This window comes from Mus musculus, chromosome X, assembly GCF_000001635.26.
Source record: "Mus musculus strain C57BL/6J chromosome X, GRCm38.p6 C57BL/6J".
Classification (NCBI taxonomy): Eukaryota; Metazoa; Chordata; class Mammalia; order Rodentia; family Muridae; genus Mus; species Mus musculus.
The window spans coordinates 101,205,957-101,231,012 of NC_000086.7; the positions used below are offsets into that span (position 1 = coordinate 101,205,957).

General features: G+C 41.1%; 1 protein-coding gene across 5 annotated transcripts in view; it reads right to left on the bottom strand.

Moving 5' to 3' along the window:
* Nucleotides 1–16,627, bottom strand: part of Snx12 (sorting nexin 12) — a 133,217-nt gene extending 116,590 nt beyond the window's left edge. The window contains exons 1-5 of one of the 5 annotated variants that reach the window (XM_011247646.2): nt 16,306–16,625; nt 9,527–9,622; nt 8,445–8,569; nt 7,616–7,908; nt 1,925–6,390 (exon numbers count right to left, since the gene is read on the bottom strand). In XM_011247646.2, the coding sequence (XP_011245948.2) occupies nt 7,806–7,908; nt 8,445–8,569; nt 9,527–9,622; nt 16,306–16,605 (624 nt within the window). In that variant the 5' untranslated portion in view covers nt 16,606–16,625 and the 3' untranslated portion in view covers nt 1,925–6,390; nt 7,616–7,805. Of the gene's footprint in view, nt 1–1,924; nt 7,909–8,444; nt 8,570–9,526; nt 9,623–16,305 lie in introns of those variants that run through there. The other 4 variants (NM_018875.2, XM_011247645.2, NM_001110311.1 and 1 more) reach the window with 4 other exon arrangements.
* Nucleotides 16,628–25,056: the final 8,429 nt, after the last annotated feature.

Here is a 25,056-nt window from a genome sequence, read left to right on the forward strand (position 1 = left end):
AAATAAAAACACAACACAATGGATTTCCTATGGTAAATTGGTATGTATATAAAGGTGCAAAGAATAAAAGCAGATGACAGGGGACTGGCTGAAATGGTAGCACAGGAATGGACAAACTTTCTAGGTCAGATATCTGTTCTTCCAATGGACTTAGTACACAGATCTTCAATCTCCAGCTTTTGTGACCTTGCCTGCTTTCATTGTGAATCCTGTGATGTTGCAGCAAGGAAGGTAAACATTCCAGAAAACAATCCATTGCTTAGACCCAGGACCTCAGGAACCAAACAAAAAGGAGAGCTCCATGCTGGCCTTGATGGAAGATGTACAGTTTAAGAAAGGACACACCTTTAATCCCAGCACTTGGGAGGCAGAGGCAGGCGAATTTCTGAGTTCGAGGCCAGCCTGGTCTACAGAGTGAGTTCCAGGACAGCCAGGGCTACAGAGAAACCCTGTCTCCAAAAAGAAAGAAAGAAAGAAAGAAAGAAAGAAAGAAAGAAAGAAAGGAAGGAAGGAAGGAAGGAAGGAAGGAAGGAAGGAAGGAAGGAAGGAAGGAAGGAAGGAAGGAGGAAGGAAGGAAGGAAGGCAAGCCATAAAACCTATGACCTGAGTCAACTGTGTCATAATGGACAATAACTCTGAGACACATGTAAAATGTGAAACTATGGAGTGTGTATAGGTCGGGGGCAAGCAGTTACTAATTCAGCCACAGGAGCCAGGTAGGCAGGCCTTCACTTTCAAAAGCATCACCACAGCGGTCCCATTGGTTTTTCATAGCAGCTGCTTCCTGTGGCTCATCTCTCCATTAAGAGACCAATTAGATGACGGAGGAATGTGCTTTCCATGGCATACAAACTGCCAACCAGAGGAGCGGGATCTTGTAATTTGGCTATTTAAATCAACATGTTGTTTTCAGTCCTCTCCTACCCCCACCACCATCCTTATATGGTCCCTTCCTAGAATTTAAGGTTTAGGTCTAAGAAAAATAACAAAAGAAGAGGTCCAAGCTGGATTCCGCAGGGACCCAAGAAGCAAATTCTATCTCCATGTGGGTCCATGGGAGTTGCTCTGGGCTTGGCTTCAAGTAGTGCTAATCTAAGATGGAACTGGTCTTGAGAATACCTCATATACCAATGGACTAATTCACTTTGCTGTCTCCCTAAGGCAAATGGAAAAAAAATAGAAATATTCAGGGCCATTAGCTTAAAAATGATAGCTAAATAGTGGTTAAGAACCTTAACTAACTGACAGAAAGATAATACTTCTAGAATGACCAAAATTAAATGTGTGGGGAAACTTGTTAAACCCATAGCATAAGAGTTGGTATTATTAGAACTAAATGCATCAAGAAATACAAATTACAATTACTGAAAATGACATTTTAAAATAATTTTGGTAATTGTATGTTATTTTAATTTGTACCATTAGCAGGGAAACTTTTTTGTTTGTTTTTGTTTTTTTGAGACAGGGTTTCTCTGTATAGCAATGGCTGTCCTGGAACTCTCTCTGTATACCAGGCTGGCCTCAAACTCAGAAATCCACCTGCCTCTGCCTCCCAAGTGCTGGGATTAAAGGCATGCACCACCATCGCCTGGCTGGGAAACTTCTTGTAGGGAAACATGAATTTCCTCATTGGAGGGGAGCTGCAGATACAGTTATTTGATATTATTAGGGGTCTAAACTACACCCTTATAAAGAAAGTAATTTAGCCAGCTTGGTGGCCCACATCTTTAAAACCAAGCAAGTGGGAAGTAGGTGGATCTCAGTGAGTTCCAGGCCAGCTAGGGATACAAAGAGAAACTCTATTTCAAAAAAGGGGAGTGGGAGAAAACAGTAATTTAGCAGTAGTTATCAAAGTACAAACTGCACTCACTCTTCGAGTCAGCAATTCCTTCTCTCTATCCCACAGAACTACTTAGACACAGGATTAAGATTAAATGCAGTATTTATAACACGGAATGATTAGAGGCAAGTTTCCATCAATAGGTGAATTGTTAAACTGTAGTAAAACTATACTATTGAATGCTATCCCATTATTTTCTTTTCATTTTCTAAATGAGGTAAATGTCCACATATAAATGCAAAAAGAAATATGTAATACATTGCATGATATACTAATTTACATAGTAGTAAAACAATGTTGTATTTTTTAAACAATGTGTGTGTGAATGTTCCTACACATACATGAAGTCAGAGGAAGACGGAAGGGAGCTCTAGGATACACCAGTTTTAGAGAATGCACAAGGAAAGAAAAATCTTTTACAATTCTACGAATGTATTCCTTTGTTAAGAGCTATGGTTTCCTTAACATTTTTTTTAAAGATTTATTTATACTGTGTTTCTATTTGCTGTTGTGAGTATACTGCACCATGTGAATGCAGTGACAATGGAGGCCAGAAGAGGATCCCTGGGACTGGGGTTACAGATGGTTGTAAGCTGACAATGGATGCTGGACTTAAACCAGGGACCTCTGGAAGAGCAGCCATGCTCTTACTACTGAGCCATCTCTCCAGCCTAAAGATTTATTTCTTTTCTTTCATGTGAATACTTTGCCTATCTATGCCTGGTGTCCATGGAGGTCAGAAAAGGGCATCAGATGCACTGGAGATGCCATCTCTCTATCTATTCCTCTTCGGATTTTTTTATCTATGTCTAACTGACAGTTCCTGTTAACAATCTTAACCTTTTACCTTCAGTTTTTCCAGGTAAAGGAATTTTTGTTTTGTTTTGTTTCGAAACAAGGTTTCTCTTTGTAGCCCTGGCTGTCCTGGAACTCTGTAGACCAGGCTGGCCTTGAACTCAGAAATCTGCCTGTCTCTGCCTCCCAAATGCTGGGATTAAAGGTGTGTGCCACCACTGCCCGGCCAGGTAAAGGAATTTATAATCTACATACAAGCATGTGAAAACGCTGGAGAAGAGCAAAGTATCATGGCATACACCAGTAAATGGGAGCACTCAATAGGCTAAGCCAGAGAATACTCAGCAGTCTGGGCTACATAATGAGTTTGAGGCTAGCGGGGGTTAGAGTAAGACCATCAAAAACAGACAAGTAAATAAATATGGCTACCATATAAACCACTTATTTAAAAGAGCCCCCAAAGGGTTAAAAGAATCCTTTTGTGATATTGATAATTACTCCTATTTGTATATTTTATGTAAGTATCCAGAAAAAAAAACACCACAGACAAAAATACATAGACAGACCACGTGCGCTTGTGCGTGCGCGCACACACACACAGAGAAGGAAAATAATATAAATCTAAAAATAAAATTAAGAAGGCAAACTGTTGTATTGACAAGGAAAAAAGGAAAGATAAATGGTGGGTGGTCAGAAAGGGAGAAGCAGAAAACCACAAACTAAATTAAAGTATTCATAAGAGTTTATAAATCAAAAGTAATCTTGAGGTTGGGCACGGTGACTTATTCCTACAATTCCAACATTCAGGAGACTAAGGCAAGAGGATCACCCATGCGTTTGAGGCTAGCCTAGGTAAATAGTAAGTTCTAGACTTCTAAGTCACTTTGAGGTACAGGGTGAGACCCTGCCTAAAAAAATAAAATAAAAAAGCCAGGCATAGTAGCACAGCATTTAAAGCCAGCATTTGCGAGTAGAAGTAGAAGATCAGGAGATACTCAACTACATAGCAAACTCAAAAGCAGTCTCAGCTACCTGACCCATCTCAAAAACAGCTTAATTACTATGATGTATAGAACTGGAGTAAGAAGCACCTAACCTTTAGACTACAATTAAAGGAGTACTCAGTTTCAAACCCCCTCATGTGAAGACTTTGGAGAAACTTCACAATTATAAAGATAAAAGGGTTAAAAGACCAAATAAGGGGAAATTAGAATGTTTCTTGTGCCTAAGAGAGTATCAGGAGTGACTGAACAGTGCTCAAGGACATGAAGAAATACCCATTGCAGTGAGCAGCTGGTTAAACTTCCACAGCAGGTGATTTGGTTTACATTCTTACAGCAAGTATTTCAACACAGAAGTGTCTCACCTAGGCGACGTACCATACAAAAACGCATGCGAAGCCTGTTGGTCACCTTTCCCACCTTTACTAGCTGAACCCTCATTTCCAATAGGTCAAAGGGTAGGTAAGGCATCTTTGGAATGTGAAGATGTAGACTTCTTTTAGGTCTAGTTTTGTATAAAATTTGTTGTTAGCCTCTGCCTCCTAGATAAGGTTCAATCTCTCTGGGCTAAGTGGTAAAAGAGGGGGAAATTCATTAGTAGCAAGCACTCAAATATGTGTATAATTTTGAATTCCCTGTTTAAAAAAAAAACTATGCCTTGCCTCAGTATAGATAGGTAAGAGGACTTGGGTTTAAAGTTCTTATAGGACCTAAAGGCTGTGTGGTTTGTTTGTTTGCTTGTTTGTTTTGGGGGGGTTGGTTGTTTTGTTTGTTTTGGTTTTTTGAAACAGAGTTTCTCTATGTAGCCCTGGCTGTCTTGGAACTCACTCTGTAGACCAGGCTGGCCTCAAACTCAGAAATCCACCTGCCTCTGCCTCCCAAGTGCTGGGATTAAAGGCGTGCACCACCACTGCCCAGCAAGGCTGTGTTTTAAATGGCCCATTTTCCTCCAAAAAGAGGAAATTGAACTTGGTGGATATTAAAGTTAATAAATAAAAGGAAATCACCCATACATTCATAACACCCAGAAGGCAGAGACAGAACAATCACAAATTTGAAGCTTCCCTGAGCAAGTTCCAGGCCAGCATGGGCTACAAAAGTGAAACCTTGTCTCAAACAAAAGAATAAGGGAGAAGGGGGAATAAGTAGATATGCCTTCCCCCTTTATCTCTTTTTGTCTTGTATAGAAAGCTCTTGAATTTCTGTGAGAAATACAACATACTCACTCATCTTACTTGTACTCTGACTCCCCTACCCTACACGTGTCTAAGGGAGCTGAGTACTGTCTATCTAAAATAAGAATGGTACTTTATTTTATTACCAATTTCTCTAGTTATTCTCCAGTCCCTTCTGCAATACTGCTGCGCACAAAGGCTGGCTCTCTTGATCACTCTTTCCCTTTATTTCACAGAAACACTTAGTCTTCCTACCCTCCCAGATATCTTCACTCAACTCATTCTCTAATGATCAAAAATCCTTTAACCTCTTTAATTCAGCTGGCTCTTCTATTTAAAACCACGTATCACTCTTAAGTCTCTGTAATGTCCTCATCTTTTGAACATTTTCTATGCCATTGTTTTCATTTTTCGATACCACTGTTCCATTTTAAATTAAATTAAAAGTAGGTTTTCTAGGAGGATGAGGTCCCATATTGACCAGGTTGACTTCAAATTAATCATGAAATGAAGGCTGGCCTTGAACTCCTGATGCTCCTGGGGTTACAAACGGTGCTATCATGTCCAGCTCTAAAACTCTTTAATTTACCAAATGACAAGATTCCTACCTCCCTCATTCCAACCATTCAAGGAACCTACCCTGTTCATGACCATATTAGTCAGATGAAAATACCCATCAGAACTTATCAGGATTTCATGCACCTTTCTGTCTGCATCAAATCTTTTTGAAAAACAATACAATGAAGCATCAAATGAGTCAAAAGGGCAATGAAAGAAATTGTTGATGATATATGGATGTATCAGCGGATGGGTCTATATGTATATGTTTATGTACACATTGCATATGCATATATATAAACACAGGTAATATAAATACATTCAAGTCAAATATAAGAATTCCAGAAACATAAGAATCAAATCTGCTAAATCTGCCCTAAACCACAGGAATTATATGGCTACTTTCTGGAAGGAGATGCATTATCTATGTGACAAAGTCAGTTGTAAGTTACAAGAAACCATAGGTAAACTACTATAAGCAGTCTAGATTCTGCTGTTCTGTAATGTAATATAAACTCAAAGCTTACTCATCACCCCAGGACAATGGCCATGTTAGATGAGTTCTACACAATATCCAGCATGTACTCAGCACTAGGAAATAATACATTTACACTTAAGGAGAAAAACGGAGGCTTGCTTCACAGTGGTTTAATATGAACAGAGTTGAATATGACATTGTCTGACAGAAGAATGAACAATTTGCTGAATAAAAGCCCCAAGTCAGGATATATACACAGAAGAAATGGAGCCTCAGAGTCTCAGCACTTGTGCACAATGAAAGGAGAAATCTTTAAAAAAAAAATCTGTAACAGAGGATAAAAATCAAAAGGCAGCAAGGACACCGACACTGGCGAGGTGGGAAAGGGGCTACTCAGCTACCAGCATGGGCTCAGCAGCTAGAGAGCTAATCTATCTCAAGGATCTTCAACACTGAGGTGGGTTCCAAGTCCCCTGTCAAAATCTAATCCTGATCTCTCTGACCAGGGTCACACCAGACTCAGCAATCCTTTTCCCCAAGGACCTATAGAAAAAACACAAATCCTTCCATGACAGGGAGTCTAAGCCAAGAGTCCCAACTTACAACTGGTACCAGAGTTAACTTGTTCTCATCCCACCACTTGGACAGACAGCAGGCCCCAGCAAACAAACCACCACCTCCCAAACAACAGCGTAGGACATTTGCCAGCCTCAAGAAGCTACTTTAGCCTCTAAGATTTGGGAAATCTACACCTAGCTGCTAGCCTATTTCAATTTCTGGGGACAACACTGGAGTTCAACAGGAAACAAGTACAGGCAGTTCAATAACCCTGTGACCAAGCTGGGGAAGGCAGCAGACAACTCTTGCTCCTGAGCCCCATTCAACAGCTCAAAAGTGCTTAGGAGAAATGAGAAAGTGGTGTGTGTGTGTGTGTGTGTGTGTGTGTGTGTGTGTGTGTGTGTGTGTGTGTGTGTGTGTGTGTGCGCGCGCGTGCGTGCGTGCTTCTGCCCTTGGGGCAGTACTAAATGACATGGGAAAGGAGGAATGGAAGGAGGAAAATGATGTTGCTCTTCCTTACCATCAAGAGGAACCTAAAACATGACCCCCTCCCACCATTCAGAAAGTCACCTGGCAGTGATAAGTTGCTCTTGTCCCTCAAAACCCACAAAGCTAACCCACAAAAGTACAAGAGCTCGAGAAGAGAGAACTGCTGGCCCATACTGACTCATTAGCTAGTGAGCAAAATATAGACAGCCAGAGTAGGGAGCCATAAAAGGATAGGGGCTAGGCAATAGGAGCACCCTACTACCCTATGGCTTTTTTTGACTTTGCAGTAACCATTGACGATGGGCCCAGAAAACCCATACATCCTGCTCTACACATTGAACTGCTTAAACTCTAGGATTGCTGCCATGAAAAGCAACAGGGGAGAGGAAAAACAAACAAACAAAAAACTGCTGAGAAAACTGGGAGTAGGCCTAGAAAAAAATACGTTTTGGGTTTCTACCACCTTCCCCAAAAAGAAAATTTTTCATGCAGGTAGGAAAAGCAGGGATTCTCCCTATTCAGTGTTCCTGGTTAAACCTAAGAATAAGAAAAAGGCCCTAGACTTGCAGCATCAGTAATATATCCAAGTGCCTCACCAGCATACCCCCCTCCCCCCAAGTTAGCCTTCTGGTATAGTTAAAATGCCCAAGAAATTGCCTTCCAGTCCAATCCCTCCCCCACCCCAACCCCAAGCAAAGAACATCTGCCTGTGGTTTCCCACCTCTCTTCAGAGAAGAGATACTAGCAGAGCGCCCACACGGTGTAGTCTGGTACCAAGGGGCACAATGCAGGACGGTCTATCAAGCCAGGGGATGGGTAGCCAACTTCAGATCAAAAAGAGAGAGAGGCTTAGTGTAAAAACCAATGTCATTTCAGCAGGAAAAGTAGAGGGCAAGTGGTGAGAGGGACTCCTACTGGCGCACCTTCCCAGGGACGTAGTTCCTATCAATTGCCTCCTCCTGCAGGAACATGTGTAGACAGCGTTCATTCTGAGCCAGTGGGTGCCCAGCAATTCTATAAAGAGACCAGAGTGGTTATCAGTAGTATCTAGGATCAGAGAGATTTGGCAGGGGAATAGGAATGTAAAGAGGGGAGAAAGGTTTGAGCCTCTAGAGGACAACAGTAGGGTATGGCCTAAACTGTAAGAAAGAAGGGAAATGGAACAGAAGGACAAGGTAGGGAAATTCCTAGTTAAAAGGGTTAACATGCATTATACTCTCAGGCCTTGGCATACAGGATCTGAATTCACAGGAATGGAGTTTTACCATCTCCAATTTGCCCACTATATCATATTATCTATTACAAAAGGACAAAGTAGACAAAAATATATATAAGAACATCATGATGGGCTGGGAGTATAATAGTTTAGAGGTAGAGTGCTTGACTAGCACATGCAAGGCTGTGGAGTCATTCCCAGGCAAAAAGGGAAAGAACCAAGTATGGAATGAAGGAGGACAGGGAGGAGAGAGAAAAATGGGGAAGGGAGGGTGGTAAAGAAACATTTCATAATGGCAAAAGCAGTATGCAAAGCAGCCAAGAATTTGGCTTACTTGTTAATAAACTGTTCGAGGCCTTGCCTCCTTTCTTCAATGAAAGACTCCTCAAAGATCCCTTCATCTCCTCGGAAAGGGAGCTGCCGCTTCAAGGCTTTCCCAGGCAGTGGTGGTACTACGATCTGCAGTCAAATAGCAGCCCAGTTGGAGAGGGCAAGAAAGAAGAAAGCAAATGAGATGGTAAAATGTGTCCTCCCTCTTCCTCCATCCCTCCTTCCTTCCCTCCATTTCCATGGCTGCAGGGTAGTCTCAAACTGTCTAAGTAGCCAAGGATGCCCTTGAACTTCTGATCCTTCTGCCGCCACCTGCTAAGTAAAGGGTATTTCTCAGTTCTTATAAAAGAACTGCTTGGGATCTATAATGCCCCAGGTCCAGCTAAGACCTTAGAACAGTAAGCATGGCTCATATGAATCCAACTTGATTTCTGTGGAAGGACAGAGTTACTATCTCAATGAAGGAAATAAACTTCAAGTACTCTTCACTTTCTTTAATAATCCTGTACCATCCAAGCATTTAGCTTTTCTTGATACAGTTTTGCACTTATAAATGCTTACTAACTTTACAAAAAACAAAATAATAGTTGAAAATATTGTTCATGGGGCTGAGGAAAGGGCTCATCTGGTAAAAGCATTGGCTGCACACGCATGAGAACTTGAATGTGGACTCCAGGACACAAACAAAAGTCCAGCTGGGAGTTGAAGGCAGAGACAGGAGAATCACTAGAGATTGCTGGCCTAGCTCCAGATTCAGTGAGAAACCCTGTCTAAAAGGTATGAAGCAGAGAGCTAGAGCAGGCAGGATACATAACCTGCTCTTCTGGCCTGTGTGTGACCTCACACCATATAATACACACACAGGCAAGCAAACACACACACAATTTTATAAATAATAAGTCCTAAACTTATCTCTTTCAAGTTTCAAAGGGTATCCCCCCCCCCAGAACCAATATATTGGGAATGAGTCCATAAGAATGCGTTCCCCCTTATTATCCAATTCAAGATCTTTACAGGCTGTGATCTTACACCCAAACCTATAGAGATCTCCTCCTCCAATGGTACTAATTAGGAGATGAGCTGTACCTTACTATCTCGCTCCAGCTCATTTTTCAGCCACTCAAAGTCACTATAGCGTCGCCGTACACAGGATTCTTTCAGCTTGAAGATGGGTAGGTTTGTCTACAGGGAAGGAAGAATGAAAAGAAGCCAAGTGCTGTGGCATGTAATTTTAACACTTAGGAGGCTGAGTCAGGAGGATCAGCAGTCAGTGTAGGACCAACCTACACCATCTAGGGAATTCCAGATCAGCTGGGCCTACATGGTGAGACCCCATCTCAAAAGTAAAAAAATAACCAAACTGAAAATAGGCAAGAAGTTCTGTTCAACCTGTGGGGATCACCTGTCAGAAGCAGTAGTTCCTATGGGACTGAGGATATGTCTCAGTGGGAGGAGACTTCCCTAGTCTGTATAAACACCTGGTTTTGACTCCCAGCAAAAAAAAGAAAAAGTGCTCCTATAGACTACATAGCTAAAATTCTTCCAAAACACACTACCAGGTGAATATTAACCCTCACCATACCCAATCATATCACAATTGGGGATCAGAAGTCCCTTGCTGGGGCTGCTCAGTAGTAGAGCACTTACCAACATGCTCAAGGCTCTTGGTTCCTCCCCACAAATGCACAAATAAAATCTTTTGCTACTTAAAATTTATCTTACAGAGACAACTCTCAGTCGTGTTATAATGTACATTATAGTGGTAAATCACGAATTATTTGGGCTCAGATTGGTTTCCCACCCCCACTTCAGACCCATGCATGTTTGTCTCAAAGTGTCCTCCAAGGCCCCCTGTTTAGGGTTGTTTTCCCCTTCCCTACCTCTGTGATATGGAAGAAAAAGAATAACAAAACATCCCAACAGTAAAAACAGTCATTGAGAACTAGAAGGTAAATTATTTCCAACAGATGTGTATCCTAATATAATAATGCCTGCAGTTACATAGACAAAGTTTGGAGCTAAGACGAAAGGATGGACTATCCAGAGACTACCCCACCCAGGGATCCATCCCATAATCAGCCACCAAACCCAGACACTATTGCATATGCCAGCAAGATTTTGCTAAGGGACCCTGGTAAAGCTGTCTCATATGAGGCTATGCCAGTGCCTGGCAAATACAGAAGTAGATGGTCAGTCATCTATAAGATGGAACACAGGGCCCCCAATGGAAGAGCTAGAGAAAGTACCCAAGGAGCTAAAGGGATCTGCAACCCTATAGGTGGAACATTATGAACTAACCAGTACCCCCAGAGCTGTGTCTCTAGCTGCATAATGTATCAGAAGATGGCCCAGTCGGCCATCATTGGGAAGAGAGGCCCCTTGGTCTTGCGAACTTTATATGTCTCAGTACAGGGGAACACCAGGGCCAAGAAATGGGAGTGGGTGGGTAGGGGAGCAGGGCAGAGGGAGGGTATAGGGAACTTTCGGGATAGCATTTGAAATGTATATAAAGAAAATATCTAATAAAAAATTATATATAAAACAAAATGCCTGCAGTGGGAAAGAAAAGCTAAAGTTCAGCCATGGGAAGAAAGCTCAATCAGGAACTCCAGCTAATTGCCTACCTTCCCTAGCTGTTTTCTACTGGAGGTTATGGCTCCCTGACTTGAGGTTACCTTTCTGTTGCTATTTGTTCTTTTACTTGGAAGCCTCCTCTGAAAGAACATTCTGCTCTGTCTGAGACTGTCTGTCTGGCGAACTCCAGCTGGCTTCCTGAAAGGCACTTCCCCAGTCAAGTTCTGCTGGATATGTTGAGTGCCTGACTTGACAATGTTTTGCTATCTGTCCCTCGCTATTTATTATTTTACTCTGGCTTGCCATATACTGAAACTTACTCATTCAAAATCAATAGTATGGTTATTGCAGATCATTCTCTAGACCTCTAAGACATTCTACTTTTGCCTTCCTATTCTGATCTTTTCTTTTCTATTCTATACATCCTAGTTCAAGTCAAACATCATTCAGAAAATCTTTCCTGATAATAGCAGCCGGGTACATTGTGGTCTACCTCCCCTCTGATCCCTTCTGCATTTATATTTTTCTTGAGACCTTGTCTCTATCCTAAGCTGGCTTCAAACTCCCTATGTAGCCTAGGATACCTTTGAACTTTTTTGTCTTCTTGCCTCCTTATGAAATTACACTAGTGTACTATTACACCCAGTTCATGAAGTACTGGGAGTCAAGCCCCAGAGCTTTATACACGCTAGGTAAGTATTTAGCAAATACAGCCACATTCCCATTCATAAGGGTTTTCTTATGTAGCAGAGGATGACCTTGAACTTCGATCCTTTCACCTCTACAGTTTATAAAGTGTCACATCACTAGGTTTTTTTTCTTCATGCTGTTTTATTCATCCTGTTTGTTGTCTATGTGACTAAATTATGATCTTAAGATCAACATTTTACTATAATGCTACATGTCAATATTTTCACCTGTTATTACCCTTTAAGCATTTCCATTGGATGTTTTTATTTTAAAGGATGCTATACTGTCAGCACATTTTGTGTGTTATTTTCTTTTCAAAGAGTCATCATTTCTCAAATAAATAAATCCAGATTCATGATTAAAAAAAAAAAAGATCAACCATCTGACTGTGTGAGGTGGTGGTGTATCCCTTTAATCCCAGAACATGAGAGGCAGATCTCTGTGAGTTTGAGGCCAAGCCACTACATAGAGTTCTAGACCAGCCAGAACAGTATAGTTGACATACTACTGTCTTAAAAAAAATCAACAACCATGACAAGTTTTGCTTCTCCCAAAATGTAAATTATCAATATTCAATTACTAAATAGAAACCCTATCTATCTAGTTACCCCTTTCCTAAAACCTGCAGAATGAACAGCCACTATAGAAGTTGGTTTTCTGTAACATAATCATTCCTACATCTTAATCACTAAGATGACTCCTCAGGCTCTGGTGGAAAGAGGACCTTATAACAAATTAAAAGCCCAAATCTTCATTCCTGTCTACAAATTCTAAATGAAAATGGTCAAATACATCTATTAATCTAGGCTATATTTCTTCCCAGCCAATTCAGAGCAATGTGTAAGTAAGTAAGTAAGTAAGAAAGAAAGAAAGAAAGAAAGAAAGAAAGAAAGAAAGAAAGAACTACCTCTTTCTTCTCTACACAATTGCCTCTTGGCAAGAAAGGAGTATCTTGGAGTGCTGGTAGAGCCTCACATGATCCTTACTATATCAACTCTTACAGTCCCCAAGTCTTGAAATTGAAATCTCCTCCTCAGCCAAATAACAGATGATTGTCATTAGCTCCAACTTTACCCAAAATCTTCAAGGTCCAAGAAATATCAATGGTTGAAAATAGTCTGATATAAATAACAATTTGTCATTTAAACAATTCTTAAAATGGAGAGGGAGAATCAGGCTTTCTTTAGGATGTGGCCCACTGTATGTCCACAATGCTGCAGTGGATGGTCCCATACCTGAAGTATATGAGCAAAACAAATTGGACTGGATGATTTTGCTTTGTTTTTAAAGAAGACTCAAAGTTGAAGAGCTAGGGAGGTAGAGATGGATCAGAAAGGAATTAGGGGGGAATGTAGGTATGAATATGGTCATGATACATGGTATGAAATTCTCAAAGAACAAAAGCATTTTTTAAAAGGAATAAACAAGTGACCAAACATGATGACTAAGACCTGTAATGCCAGTACTTGAGAAGTAGAAATCAGAGGATCAGTAACTGAAAGTCACTCTCAGTTACACAGTGAGTTTTAGGACAACCTAGGCTACACGAAACTTAGAAAGGAACAAAAGAAAAGAAAAAATAAGAAACTAGAGGCTGACCAGAAGAATGGGCAAGTAATGGTGACAACTAAATGTGATTCCTACTAACCCAGATGGTAGGAAAGAACCATGTCCTTCAAGTTGTCCTCTGACATGCTCTGTAAACCTTCCTCTGGACACAAAATGAATACAAATGTAATTTCAAAAACCGTGAAGGGGGGGGGGGGGGCTGGAGAGATGGCTCAGTGCTTGAGAGCACTTACAGAGGACCATGGTTCAATTCCCAGCACCCACATGGCAGCTCACCACTATCTCTAATTCCAGTTCCAGGATGTATATGATTCAAACACATGTTTGAGCAAAACACTAAATAGACATAAGACAAATAAACCTTTTTTAAGTTTTTGATTTTAAAAAGAAACTGGAAACTTTCTTGAAAGGAAAGCCTCTGGTAATGACATTTAGAGACTGTTCATACAGTATACTAACTGAATTTTATACTATGTGCATGTATTAACTGTTATTAACTGTTTAAAATTCATCCATTATAGAAAAATTTATCAGAATCCCCTAAGAGGAAAAAAAAGACATTTAGGATCATAGGATTATAGATTTGTACTAGTATTTACTAAAGATATTGTGTTCCTTAAACAGTAGAAACATAATTAGTGAAAATAAAGTGAAAGGAGAAAGAAAACACAAAATTCAAGTCCACATTGAAATGTCCATATGTACAATGACGTGAGGCCACCATTGCACCTCTCCAGACTCCTCAGGCAGGCAGGATCCATTCCTGAATAAAATTAAAGAGAATAGCTTCATCAATATTTATAAAAAGGAGCTGAAGGGGTAGGATCAATGAGGAGTATGTGTTCAGCCTGAATTAAATTTCCAGGACCAGAAAAATAAATACAAATGACAAATGATTTTAGTACCTTTCTAAACACTAGAGTTCAATAAAACAGCCAAAGCCTCCAATCAACTCAAACCCACAAAATAAAGAAGCACCAAGAACTCCAATCAACATTGTATAACTGGAACTGTGGAAGACACTGAGGAAAATGCTGAGTATACGGGTTAGTCCCAGCACTTGGAAATCAGGTGCAGGTGGATCTGAGTTCCAGGAAAGCCTAATCTACAGAGTGAGTTCCAGGACAGCCAGAGCTATACAGAGAAACCCTGTCTCAAAGCAAAACAAAGTCTCAGTGTACATTTTGCATACTAAGTTTTGCAACTAAAGTTTAACAAGGTCGTGGAAAGAGCATGGACTTTGGAGTCAGAGAGTTGGTTTCAAATCCAGAGGTCTTATACATTACATGTACTTGGGGAAATTACAGAAACTGCATGCTTTCCTGATTTCTGTTTTTTAAAAAAGGTATACAAAAAAATAAAACCTAGATGGGCAAAGTGACACATGCCTTTAATCCTAGCATGTGGGAGGCAGAGGTTGGTGGATCTCTGAGTTTGAGGCCAGCCTGATCTACAAAGCAAGTTCCAGGACAGCCAGGGCTACACAGAGAAACTTGGTATCAAAAAAAAATTTTTTTTAAAGAAACTAAAACCTAGTTTGGGCTTGGCCCATAGTAGGGACTAGTTGGATGGTCTCTGTTATCAGAATTCCTAGAGAACTATTTCCTTACTAATCCCTAAGGTTCTTATGCACCTAGACAAGGTGAACAGACCCTAAAGGCACTCTTTACACTGAACAAGTTAGACTTAGGGTCCCTTGAGTAGTCAAGCCTTCCTCCATGATCACCTCTCTTCTATCAGTTTGAAGAAGATAAATCCCATCCTTCTCCAAAGAGAACATTTCAAATAGTCTAGCCTCCATAAAAACAGTTGTGCTTCATGCTGTGATGGCTTTCTGCCCCCTCTCAATTGAGAGGGTGCCATTGCTCCATAAGATTGTCAGGCACAGGTAGAACAAACATTCTTAATTCAATTCATCTTTTTAAAAAAATGAGAACTTCATATGACTCATAGATCTTCAAAGCTATTCAAAAGAGATACTGTTCGAAAAGAATATCCTGCATCTCTAACCTGAGAAGAAAACACAAGTAAAAAAGAAAAAATGGTTCTTAAATTTTTTTAATCTGTACCATTTCAACTGGGCAAAAAAAAAAAAAATACCTGTGAACCATGTACTATATCTTGCACTGTGGACTAAGCACTGTGGAGTAAGAGAATAAAGTCCCCTGGGGTGCAGACTAGAAGAAGCCATTCCTGGAGCCCTTCTGAAATGTCATGTATTAAAGTAACTACAGATTAGGGGAAGACAAGGCAAATGCTGCCTTTCCCATAAACCCTAAGTGAACGCCAATAAAACCTGAAGTCACCATTGTGGATACTTCACATCTAAAGGCTTAGCAGAGGATGGGAGCAGCAGCTGACAATCCCCAATCCCGGTGCAGGGCCGGGTTTCACGTGAGACATGACATTGTGGTACCTAAGAAACTTAAGCATAAAACAGTTCTCTCTTGCAGATGTCAATCTTACACAAGTCAGCAAAGCATTCTGTCTGCAAATTGCTTTTCTACTGCTCCCATAAGCCCACTGTCTCCCTTTCCTTCACTCACTCTTGCCTTGAACTAAAGGTTTTGCTTAACTCCATCATCCCAGAGAGATCTTATTAGGAAGAAGCTGAGCCCTCCTGCCCTCCCCCCTTTAGAATGGCTTCCCATAACCTAGTTTAGTTATAGAACCCAGCGATACATCGCCTTGGCTTTCCATCCCCCAGCCTTCTTCCATCCTCCCCTCCCGTCCTGTCAATCATGTTCTAGTCTACTTGGATTCCTCACTAATCTTTGTCCATCGTCCACACCCTGTCCAGCCATGCCTCACTTCTTCCTTGTAAGTACTTGTTTTCCTTCATCCCCGCCCCAAGTCCCCTCTGGACTTTTCTGTACCCTCGGGCCACAGCTGAGTCTGCAGCCTCCTCTCCAAACCTTCCAAGCCCTAACCCTCACATGACCCCTCCAAGGCGGCCCGCCGTTAGTCGTCCCCATGCCCCCTCCCCTCCTGCTCCGTCCTCCCTCAGCTGTCTCCCTCACCCCGTGACTCACCCGCATGCGAACCTCATAGGTGGTGAAGCGCGCGCGGCCCACGCCCACCGTCTGTGGATTAAAGATGTCTATCTCCAGGAAGTTACTGGGCGGCCCGTAAGCGTCGGTCAGGTCTTGGGGCTTCGAGTTAAGGCGCCTAGTGTCAGCCACTGCGGTGTCCGACATCTTTCCGAAGAAGAGCCCGGTACCGGCGAAGGGGGTGGGGGACAGAGGCCTGAGGCAAGAGCGCGCACAGCCCCTCCCGCTTGCAAAATAACCAGCCAACCCCCAGACGACGGCGGCGCGCACGCGCGCACGCATGCGCGCACGCACACACCGCCCGAGCCTCGGGCCCTTCACTCTGAATAGTTGCCATGCAGACTAGGGCTGGTACTCTATAATGCAAGCGTCATTCAGACTTCCGGGTGGTACTGGTAGCAGCCCCGGAACCTGCATCTCCAATACTCACTGCCCCAGTAGTTTGAGAAGCACCACACGCATGCTCCTCCAATCTGTGTCCCTCAACCCAAGAAATTGGCTCACCCCGTGCATCAATCAAGCAGTGGGCACTGCCCCACAAGCTATTATCCTAAGGTGATAGGCCGAAACCCCAGGTCCTTAAGTCCGGATTTTCCCTGAAAATAGAATGGTTTCTGGAAGGTGGGGTTCCAACAATAATAGAAAAAACGTAGACTGCAGGCTTACTACTTGTGCCACTGATAGTTTCAATTCAAGCTACACGCAAGTGTAAGCAATACATTGTGGTGCCCGGGAATCAGTAAACACGAATTGCGTAAACAATAAAGATTTCATGTTCTCACTTTTCAGGAATAGTGGGTGTATCTTCATGCCCCACATGTTGCTACATAACAACTAATTCCAGGCATATTCATTTCTTAACAAATTTCAGGATCTTTACTTCATAACTTCTGTCTATATGCTGCAGAACCCGCACTTGGCTATGCTGTGAGCTTGTTTGCAACCTCTCATGAAAGTATGTGTCTGCATGAGAACATCTACAGAAGAACATATTTACATACGTGTAAAATGTATTTGCACATGTTATGTACATACTAAGACAAAGTCTTACATTTATCCTAACTGTCCAGGCTTCCCTTGAACTTGTGGCAGTGCTCCTGCCAAGCCCTCTGGGTTTCAGTGTCACCATGGCCAGCTAGGAATTTTTGTGGTTCTTATGTAGTTTTGAGACACTGTCTCATGAACCCCAGGCTGCTTTCAAACTTGCTTTATAGCAGAGAATGACCTTGAAATCGGACCCTTCGGCCTGTCTCTCCCAAATGCTGTTTTGTGCAGTGCTATGGATCAAATCCAGGCTCTACAAAATCAGCTATATCTGTAGTCCTTAAACATACATTTTGGGGGGGGGGAGTTCAAGACAGGGTTTCTCTGTGTAGCCCTGGCTGTCCTGGAACTCACTCTGTAGACCAGGTTGGCCTTGAACTCAGAAATCCACCTGCCTCTGCCTCCCGAGTGCTGGGATTAAAGGTGTGCGTCACCACGCCCGGCTAAACATACATTTTTTAAAACTAATTTATATATATCCCTTCATTTTGTAAATTATTTATTATCATTTTAACTTTTAAATAAGTATTTTTGATGTGTCTGCATATTTTGCCTGCGGGTGTGTCCATGCACCAAGTGCATGAAGTGCCTTAGGAGGCCAAAAGAGGATGTCAGATCCTCTGGAACTGGAGTTACAGATGGTTGTGTGAACCACTTTGGGTGCTGGGACTTGAAGCTGGGTCTTCTGCAAGACAGCCAGTGCTCCTAAGCACTGAGCCATCTCTCCAGCTCTGCATGTCCCGTATTAAGGGGTAAACAGGTGGCAATTTTAGGTCCTCTTTCCTCCTCCCATCACCTAACCTCCTCTCCTACAAAAATAACCTCATATTACTGAAGACTGGAGTCTTTCAACAAAGCACAAGGGCTTATAATAATTAATTTAATTTAATATAACTGATATCAACAAACTACTTCCATGCCAAGCACTGTGCTAAATACTAAAAGACCTAGAGTTATGAAAGTTCCTGCTGCCAATAAGCTAACTTTTTAAAATATATATATATATATATATATATATATATATATATATATAGACAGTGTTTCTCTATGCAGGCCTGGCTGTCCTGGATCTTACTCTGTAATCCAGGCTGGCCTCAAACTCAGAGCTGTACCAGCCTCTGCCTCCCAAATGCTGGGATTAAAGATGTGCACCACCACTGCCCAAGAGTTAACTTTATAAGTAAAGACAAGCAAACAAAACAAATGTGACAAATATAAACAAAGTAGCATATACACACTAGGTTACTGAGCTGGACATGATAATGCATGCCTGTGCTCCCAGCCATTGGGAGATGGATCTAAGGGCTTTGGGAGTTTAATACCACCCTGTGCTACACAGCATGTTGGAAAGCAGCCCAGGCTATAATGGGACCCTGTTTCAACAAAACAAAACAAAACAAAACGGTATATGTTTCAAAAAATTGGGGGAAGACTTCCTAGAGGTGGACATATTTAACACATGGGAAGGTATAAAGGGATGTGGGCTGGAGCTATATATAGCTCAGCAGTTAAGAGCACTGATTTTTCTTGCAGAGAACCTGGGTTTGATTCCCAAAACTCACATAGTGGTTAATAACCATCCATAACTCCAGTTCCAGGAGATGCACTGCCTTCTTCTCACCTTCTTGTGCACCAGGCACACATGTGGTACCCATCCATACTTGCAGGCAAAGCACTCATATACAAAAAAAAATTTAATCTTCTTTTAAAAACCTTTTAAAGGCATAAAGGAGAAATAGTTCTGGAAATGGGGAAAGGCAATTTCTGGCACAGGAAATAACATATTTAAACCCATTGCAGGAAGAAACTCTACAGTATTTTTAGGAAATTATCACCAATTCAGATTGTGTAATGGAAATGTTTAAGGGATGTAGGATGTCTGGGGATGGGCAGAGAAGAGAATGAGTCCTCTATATTAAGCAATGTCTCTGCTTTTATGATAGATTATAGGCAACCACCAAAGGGTCTTAAGGAAAAAAGAAGTTAGAAAGACATGATCCTATTCATCTTAGAGGGACTATTTTGCAGGTAACATGAGAAAATATATTAAAGTTGAATGTGACTAATTAGGAAGGAACCTACAATAAGAAAGTGGTGAGGGCTAGAGGCATGGCTCGGTGGTTAAGAGTGAGCAATGCCTACTCTTGCAGAGGACATGGGTTCAGTTCCCAGCATCCCCATTGGGTAGCTCACAACCTTGGGTAACTTCAGCCCCCAAAATTCTGAGGTCTTGTGGCCTCTGAGGGTACCTGCTCCTGCAAATGAGCAGCACATATATGCACACATAAATGAAAGCTAAGGGGGAAAAGGTATAGAAGAATGAAATAGGATTTGTATTAGATAGAGATCCAGTATAGGGCTTAGTTAAATGTGTGAGCCATGAATTGAAACTGACTAGATTTTAAACCCTGCTCCCTACCTCTGTAACCTTGAATAAATTGTACAAAGTTTTCCTCATCTGTAAAATGGAAATAAAACAAAGGCTGGCATTGGTGGTGCACACCTTTTAGCCCAGCACTCAGGAGGCAGAGGCAGACGGATCTCTGAGTTCAAGACCAGCCTTGTCTACAGAACAAGTTTCAGGACAGCCAGAGCTACACAGAGAAACTCTGTCTCATAAAAATAAAAATTAAAAAAAAAACCAATAAAACAAACAAAACCTAAAAGCTACCATTGCAGCTGTTGTGAAAATTAAATAAAATAAAATATTATATTGCACAAAGTGGTTGTTAGTAACTTGTTAATATTTGGAGAAGGAGGAGGGGGAATTGAAAATGACCCCTGGTTTTCTGACCAGGCCCCATCAATCAACACTGGAATTACAGAAATGAGTACATTGAGGAGGAGGGAAAATGAGTTCAGTTCAAATAAATCAAAGTTGTTTAGAAGACATGCAGGTGTCGATGTCCAGCTGGCAGCTGGAAACTCCTGGCCTGGTGCTTGAGGGCATGATGGGGGTTAGAGATAGACGAGTTCGTCGAGTATAGTGTAGAAAGAAATATGTGGAAAAGAAAGGACGGATTTAAAAGCTAGTGAGGTGATACCATTTGGATGGGAGTGTGGATCCCTATGATCTTTCTGGGGAAAAAATGGCTTTTTGTTTTGTTTTGTTTTGTTTTGTTTTTTTTAAATGACTTTAAGAAAATTTACTTAAAAAGGAGTGGTCAGTTTGGAAGGTTTTGTTTTGTTTTTTTGTTTGTTTGATTGGTTTGGTTTGGGTTTGGGCTTGTTTGATTTAGCTTGGTTTTTTGAAGACAGGTTTCTCTGTATAACCCTGGCTGTCCTGTAACTCACTGTGTAGACCAGGCTGGCCTAGAACATGGAGAATCACATGCCTCTCCCTCCTGGGTGTGGGGTCTAAAGGTCACCACCAACAGCCAGCTAAGAATAGTTTTCTGAGACAGCGTCTAATATAGCCCAAGTTAACTTCAAACTACTGATCTTCCTCTCTCTACCTCCAACATGCTGGGATTTTAGAAATGAGCTACCATACTTAGATTTAAAAAAAAAAAAAACTTTTTAAAGTAAAAAAAAAAAAAAAGTATTAGGCATGGTGATGTACTCCTATACTCTGATTATCAAAAGTTACTGGGTTTCTTAGTGAGTACCAGGCCAACCAGGGCCACATAACCAGTCTCAAATGCACCCAAACTAAAAGAGATAGGAAGTCCATTTTCCTGGCCATGGTGGTTACCCCTATAATTCTAGCACTTAAAAGACAGAAGTAGAGGATCAAGAGTTTATGAGCATGGCTGCTAATGTAGCTCAGTTGGTAGAGTTCAGAAGAACATGCATGAAGCACTGTGTTTTGTCCTAAGCGTAGCATTAAAATAAGTGTAGTGCCTGATGCTTGTCATCCCAGAACTGGGGAGGTGAAGCAGGAACATCAGTTCGAGATCATCCTTTGGCTACACAACAAGTTCCCGTCTAGTCTTAGCCTTGAGCATGAGCCACCCTTATTAAAAAAAAAAAATGGGGCTGGAGAGATGACCCAACAGTTCAGAGCTTCTGCTGCTCCTGCAGAAAACACAAGCTCAGTCCCCAGCACACACATCAGAAAGCTTGCACCCAACTGCTCCAGCTCCCAGTGATCCAAAGCTCTGCTCTGGTCTGTGTAGGTGGCCATGCATATGTTCACAATTGCACATGCAAACGCATAAATAAAATATAAATATAAGCCAGGCAGTGGCGCACACCTTTAATCCCAGCACTTAGGAGGCAGAAACAAGTGGATTTCTGAGTTTGAAGCTAGTCTGGTCTTCAGAGTGAGTTCCAGAACAGCAAAGGCTATACAGAGAATTAAAATATATATATATATATATATATATATATATATATATATATATATATATAATGTTTTTAAAGTTTTTAAAAGAGTTCAAAGTAAGCCTTGTTTCAAAAAAAAAGAATGGTCAGGGCTGGGTATGAACTCAGGACCTCTGGAAGAGCAGCCAGTGCTCTTAACTGCTGAGCCATCTTTCCAGCACATTCTACCTTATTATTTTAAGATTTATTTTTATTTTATGTGTGTAAGTGTTCTACCAACTTGTATGTAAGTCAACCATGTGCATTCAGAGCCCAAGGATGTGAGAAGAGGGCATAGGATTCCCTGAAACTGCAGTTACAGATGATTGTGAATCTCAGGGTTGGAAGAAGGAAGATTTCTGTGAGTTTGAGGCCAATCTAGTCTACATAAACTGGTACAGGTCAGCTAGTGCTACATAGTAACCCCCTATCTCAAAACAAACAAGAAGGCATTGTGATAGCTGAAGATATGGCTTAGTAAATCTGGGCTAAGAGAATATTTCAGTGGTAGACCACACACTAAGCATGTGGGAACCCCTAGGTTTAATTTCCAACACCACATAACAAAATAAAATAATGTCCCATGCTTGTTGATATGGAATGATGTACATTAAAATGTAAGAAGGGAGACTAAAGAGATGGCTCAGTGGTTAAGAGCAGCTGCTGCTCTTGCAGAGGACTAGAATTCCATTCCCATGGCCCACATGGCAATTCACAACCATCTGTAACTGTAGTTCCAAGGAATCCTATGCCCTCTTCCTACATCCTTGGGCTCTGAATGCACATGGTTGACTTACATACAAGTTGGTAGAACACTTATACACATAAAATAAAAATAAATCTTAAAATAATAAGGTAGAATGTGCTGGAGAGATGGCTCAGCAGTTAAGAGCACTGGCTGCTCTTCCAGAGGTCCTGAGTTCAATTTCCAGCAACCACATGGTGACTCACAACCATCTGTAATAGAATCCGGTGCCCTCTTCTGGTGTGTCTGAAGACAGCTACAGTGTACTCATATACATAAAATAAATAAATATATATATTTTTAAAAGATAAGGTGGAAAAATGAAAAATCTAGGCATAGTGGTACATGTCTGTAATCCCAACACTTGAGGCTTAGAAAAGGAGGATTGGCCCAAGTTACAGGTCAGGGCAGTCTGGATTACAGTGAGAACTTGTCTCAAAGCAACATCTCTGAAAATGAGAAAAGCTGCTAAGAAGAAAAATGTCCTAGTATAATATCATTTGTTTTATATTTTAATAGATAGATAGATAGATTTAAAAACTTTTACATGTTTGAGCGTTATACTGTGTATGTATTTGTGCATGTGTATGTGAGGATATTGGATCCCCTGGAAGTGTAGTTACAGATGGCTGTGAGCCAATACGTGGGGTCTGGAATAATCAAACCCAGGTCCTTTGCAAGAACAAGTGCTCCCAACCACTCCAGCCTCTACATAATAACTTTTAAATTCTAAAAGGATATATACAAAACTAACAGTAGTAACCTCTGAGTAGTGGCATTTCAGTTGGACTTCATTCTTATTTAAACATTTCAGAAAAACAAAGAATCTGAGTTTGGAACTATGAAGAGAACCAAATACAGAAACTTGTATGAGGTACATGAGAAAATTGCTACTTAGGCACACTTTCAGGCCCTAGGATCTGACTTTACTAACAAATGAACTTATAGCCCTTATTTATGTGTTTTCTTTTTATAGTACTAGAGATTATATTTTTCTTATAATGTATTTTTACATTTTTTAGCTTTCCTTCTATTGTGCATATATATTATATATCCAGTACTAAAGATTAAAACCTAGGACTTAAAGCATACTGGGAAAGCTCTCTACTTCTGAGCTATACCTTTGGCCTATATTCCTGTTTTTAATCAGGAAACAAAAAACCATTCTCTTCTGGGAAAATAGTATAGGGCAAGCAGGCACAGGAACAAAAGGCTTGTGGAGATACAAAGAGGTGGTGGTCAAGAGAACTAAAAGGTGATAATGATCTGAAGGCAAGGGATGAAAAAATGTCCAGAAGCAGCCACTAGGTGTTTAGCAATGTTTGCCCCAGTAGAAAGGTCAAATAAGATAAGCCTTGAAAAGGGGCAGTTCTGTAGAGAACTGGGAGTAGAAGCCAACTAACAGGGCTAGGGAACTGTATTAAGAAATGAGAAGTAACAATATTTTGTGGAGGGGGCTAGAGAGATGGCTCAGTGGTTAAGAGCACTGGCTGCTCTTCCAGAGGTCCTGAGTTCAGTTCCCAGCAACGAATGGCGGTTCACAACCATCTGTAATGGGATCTGATGCCTTCTTCTGGTGTGCACTCATACATAAATAAATAAAAATGTAATAAAAAAGAAAAATTTTAAAGAAGAAATACAATATTTTGTGGAGAAAGTTCCTCAAAAAGTTTTCTCCAAAAAAGAAGTGGGCTCGCTAGAGTGCAGTGCATTGTCAAAAGCTAGGGAATGATTTGAAGTCAAAGAAGAATGAGTTTGTTTTTTTGTTCCTGTTGTTTGGTTTTGGGTTTCTGGTGGTGGTGGCATTTGGGGATTTGTTGTTGTTGTTGTTATTGTTTTAGTTTTAGTTTTGGTTTGTTTGTTTGGGGAAGTTGTTTGTTTGTGTGTTTGTTTTGAGACAGAGTCTCCTATACTTTAGGCTGCCTGTACTTGCCCATATAGCCAGAGCTGACCTTGAACTGATTCTGTTACCTCTACTTCCAAAGTGCTGCGGTACAGGCATGTGCACTGCTAACACACACCATTCTTCTCCTTGGGAGGCACAGCTGAGTCACCTGGAATCATCGTTCTTTTTATAAAGAGAGAACTTGGGAGGAGAGGAGGGAGTGGGGCTTCGATAGGGGTGTAAAGTGAATAAATTAATTAATGAATGAAAAAAGAACAGATTGGAATGTGTTAAGCAGCTGAAGAAAATGGTTTCATAGACCGTGAAAATTGGAATATTTAAGTGAGCAAAGAGATAAGGCTTAAAATCATATAACCCTAGGACAATTATGTAAGTTAAAGTCATAATAAGGTAGAAATAACTGATGCATGGTCGTTTCTTGCTGGACTCCCCAAGTCTGTCTTCAGAGTACTGACTTGATGTATACATAACTAAGCAGTCCTGGTCAATGCTCACTCCTGTCTATCACAGACCCCAACATTGCCTTAGCTCCACTCTGTCCTTTAAAAAAGGGGGGGGGCATCTAATAAGTTGTCAGAACATCATGAAATCTCTTCCTGATACTGTTTTTAATTGTTCCAGGGACATGCATATTTCATGAATTTTCAAGTCTAGTATATCTCCCCAAATCTCTCAAGAGTAAGGGACAAAAAAACAGAGATAAGTCAGGCAAGCATTGTGCACTCCTTTGGTC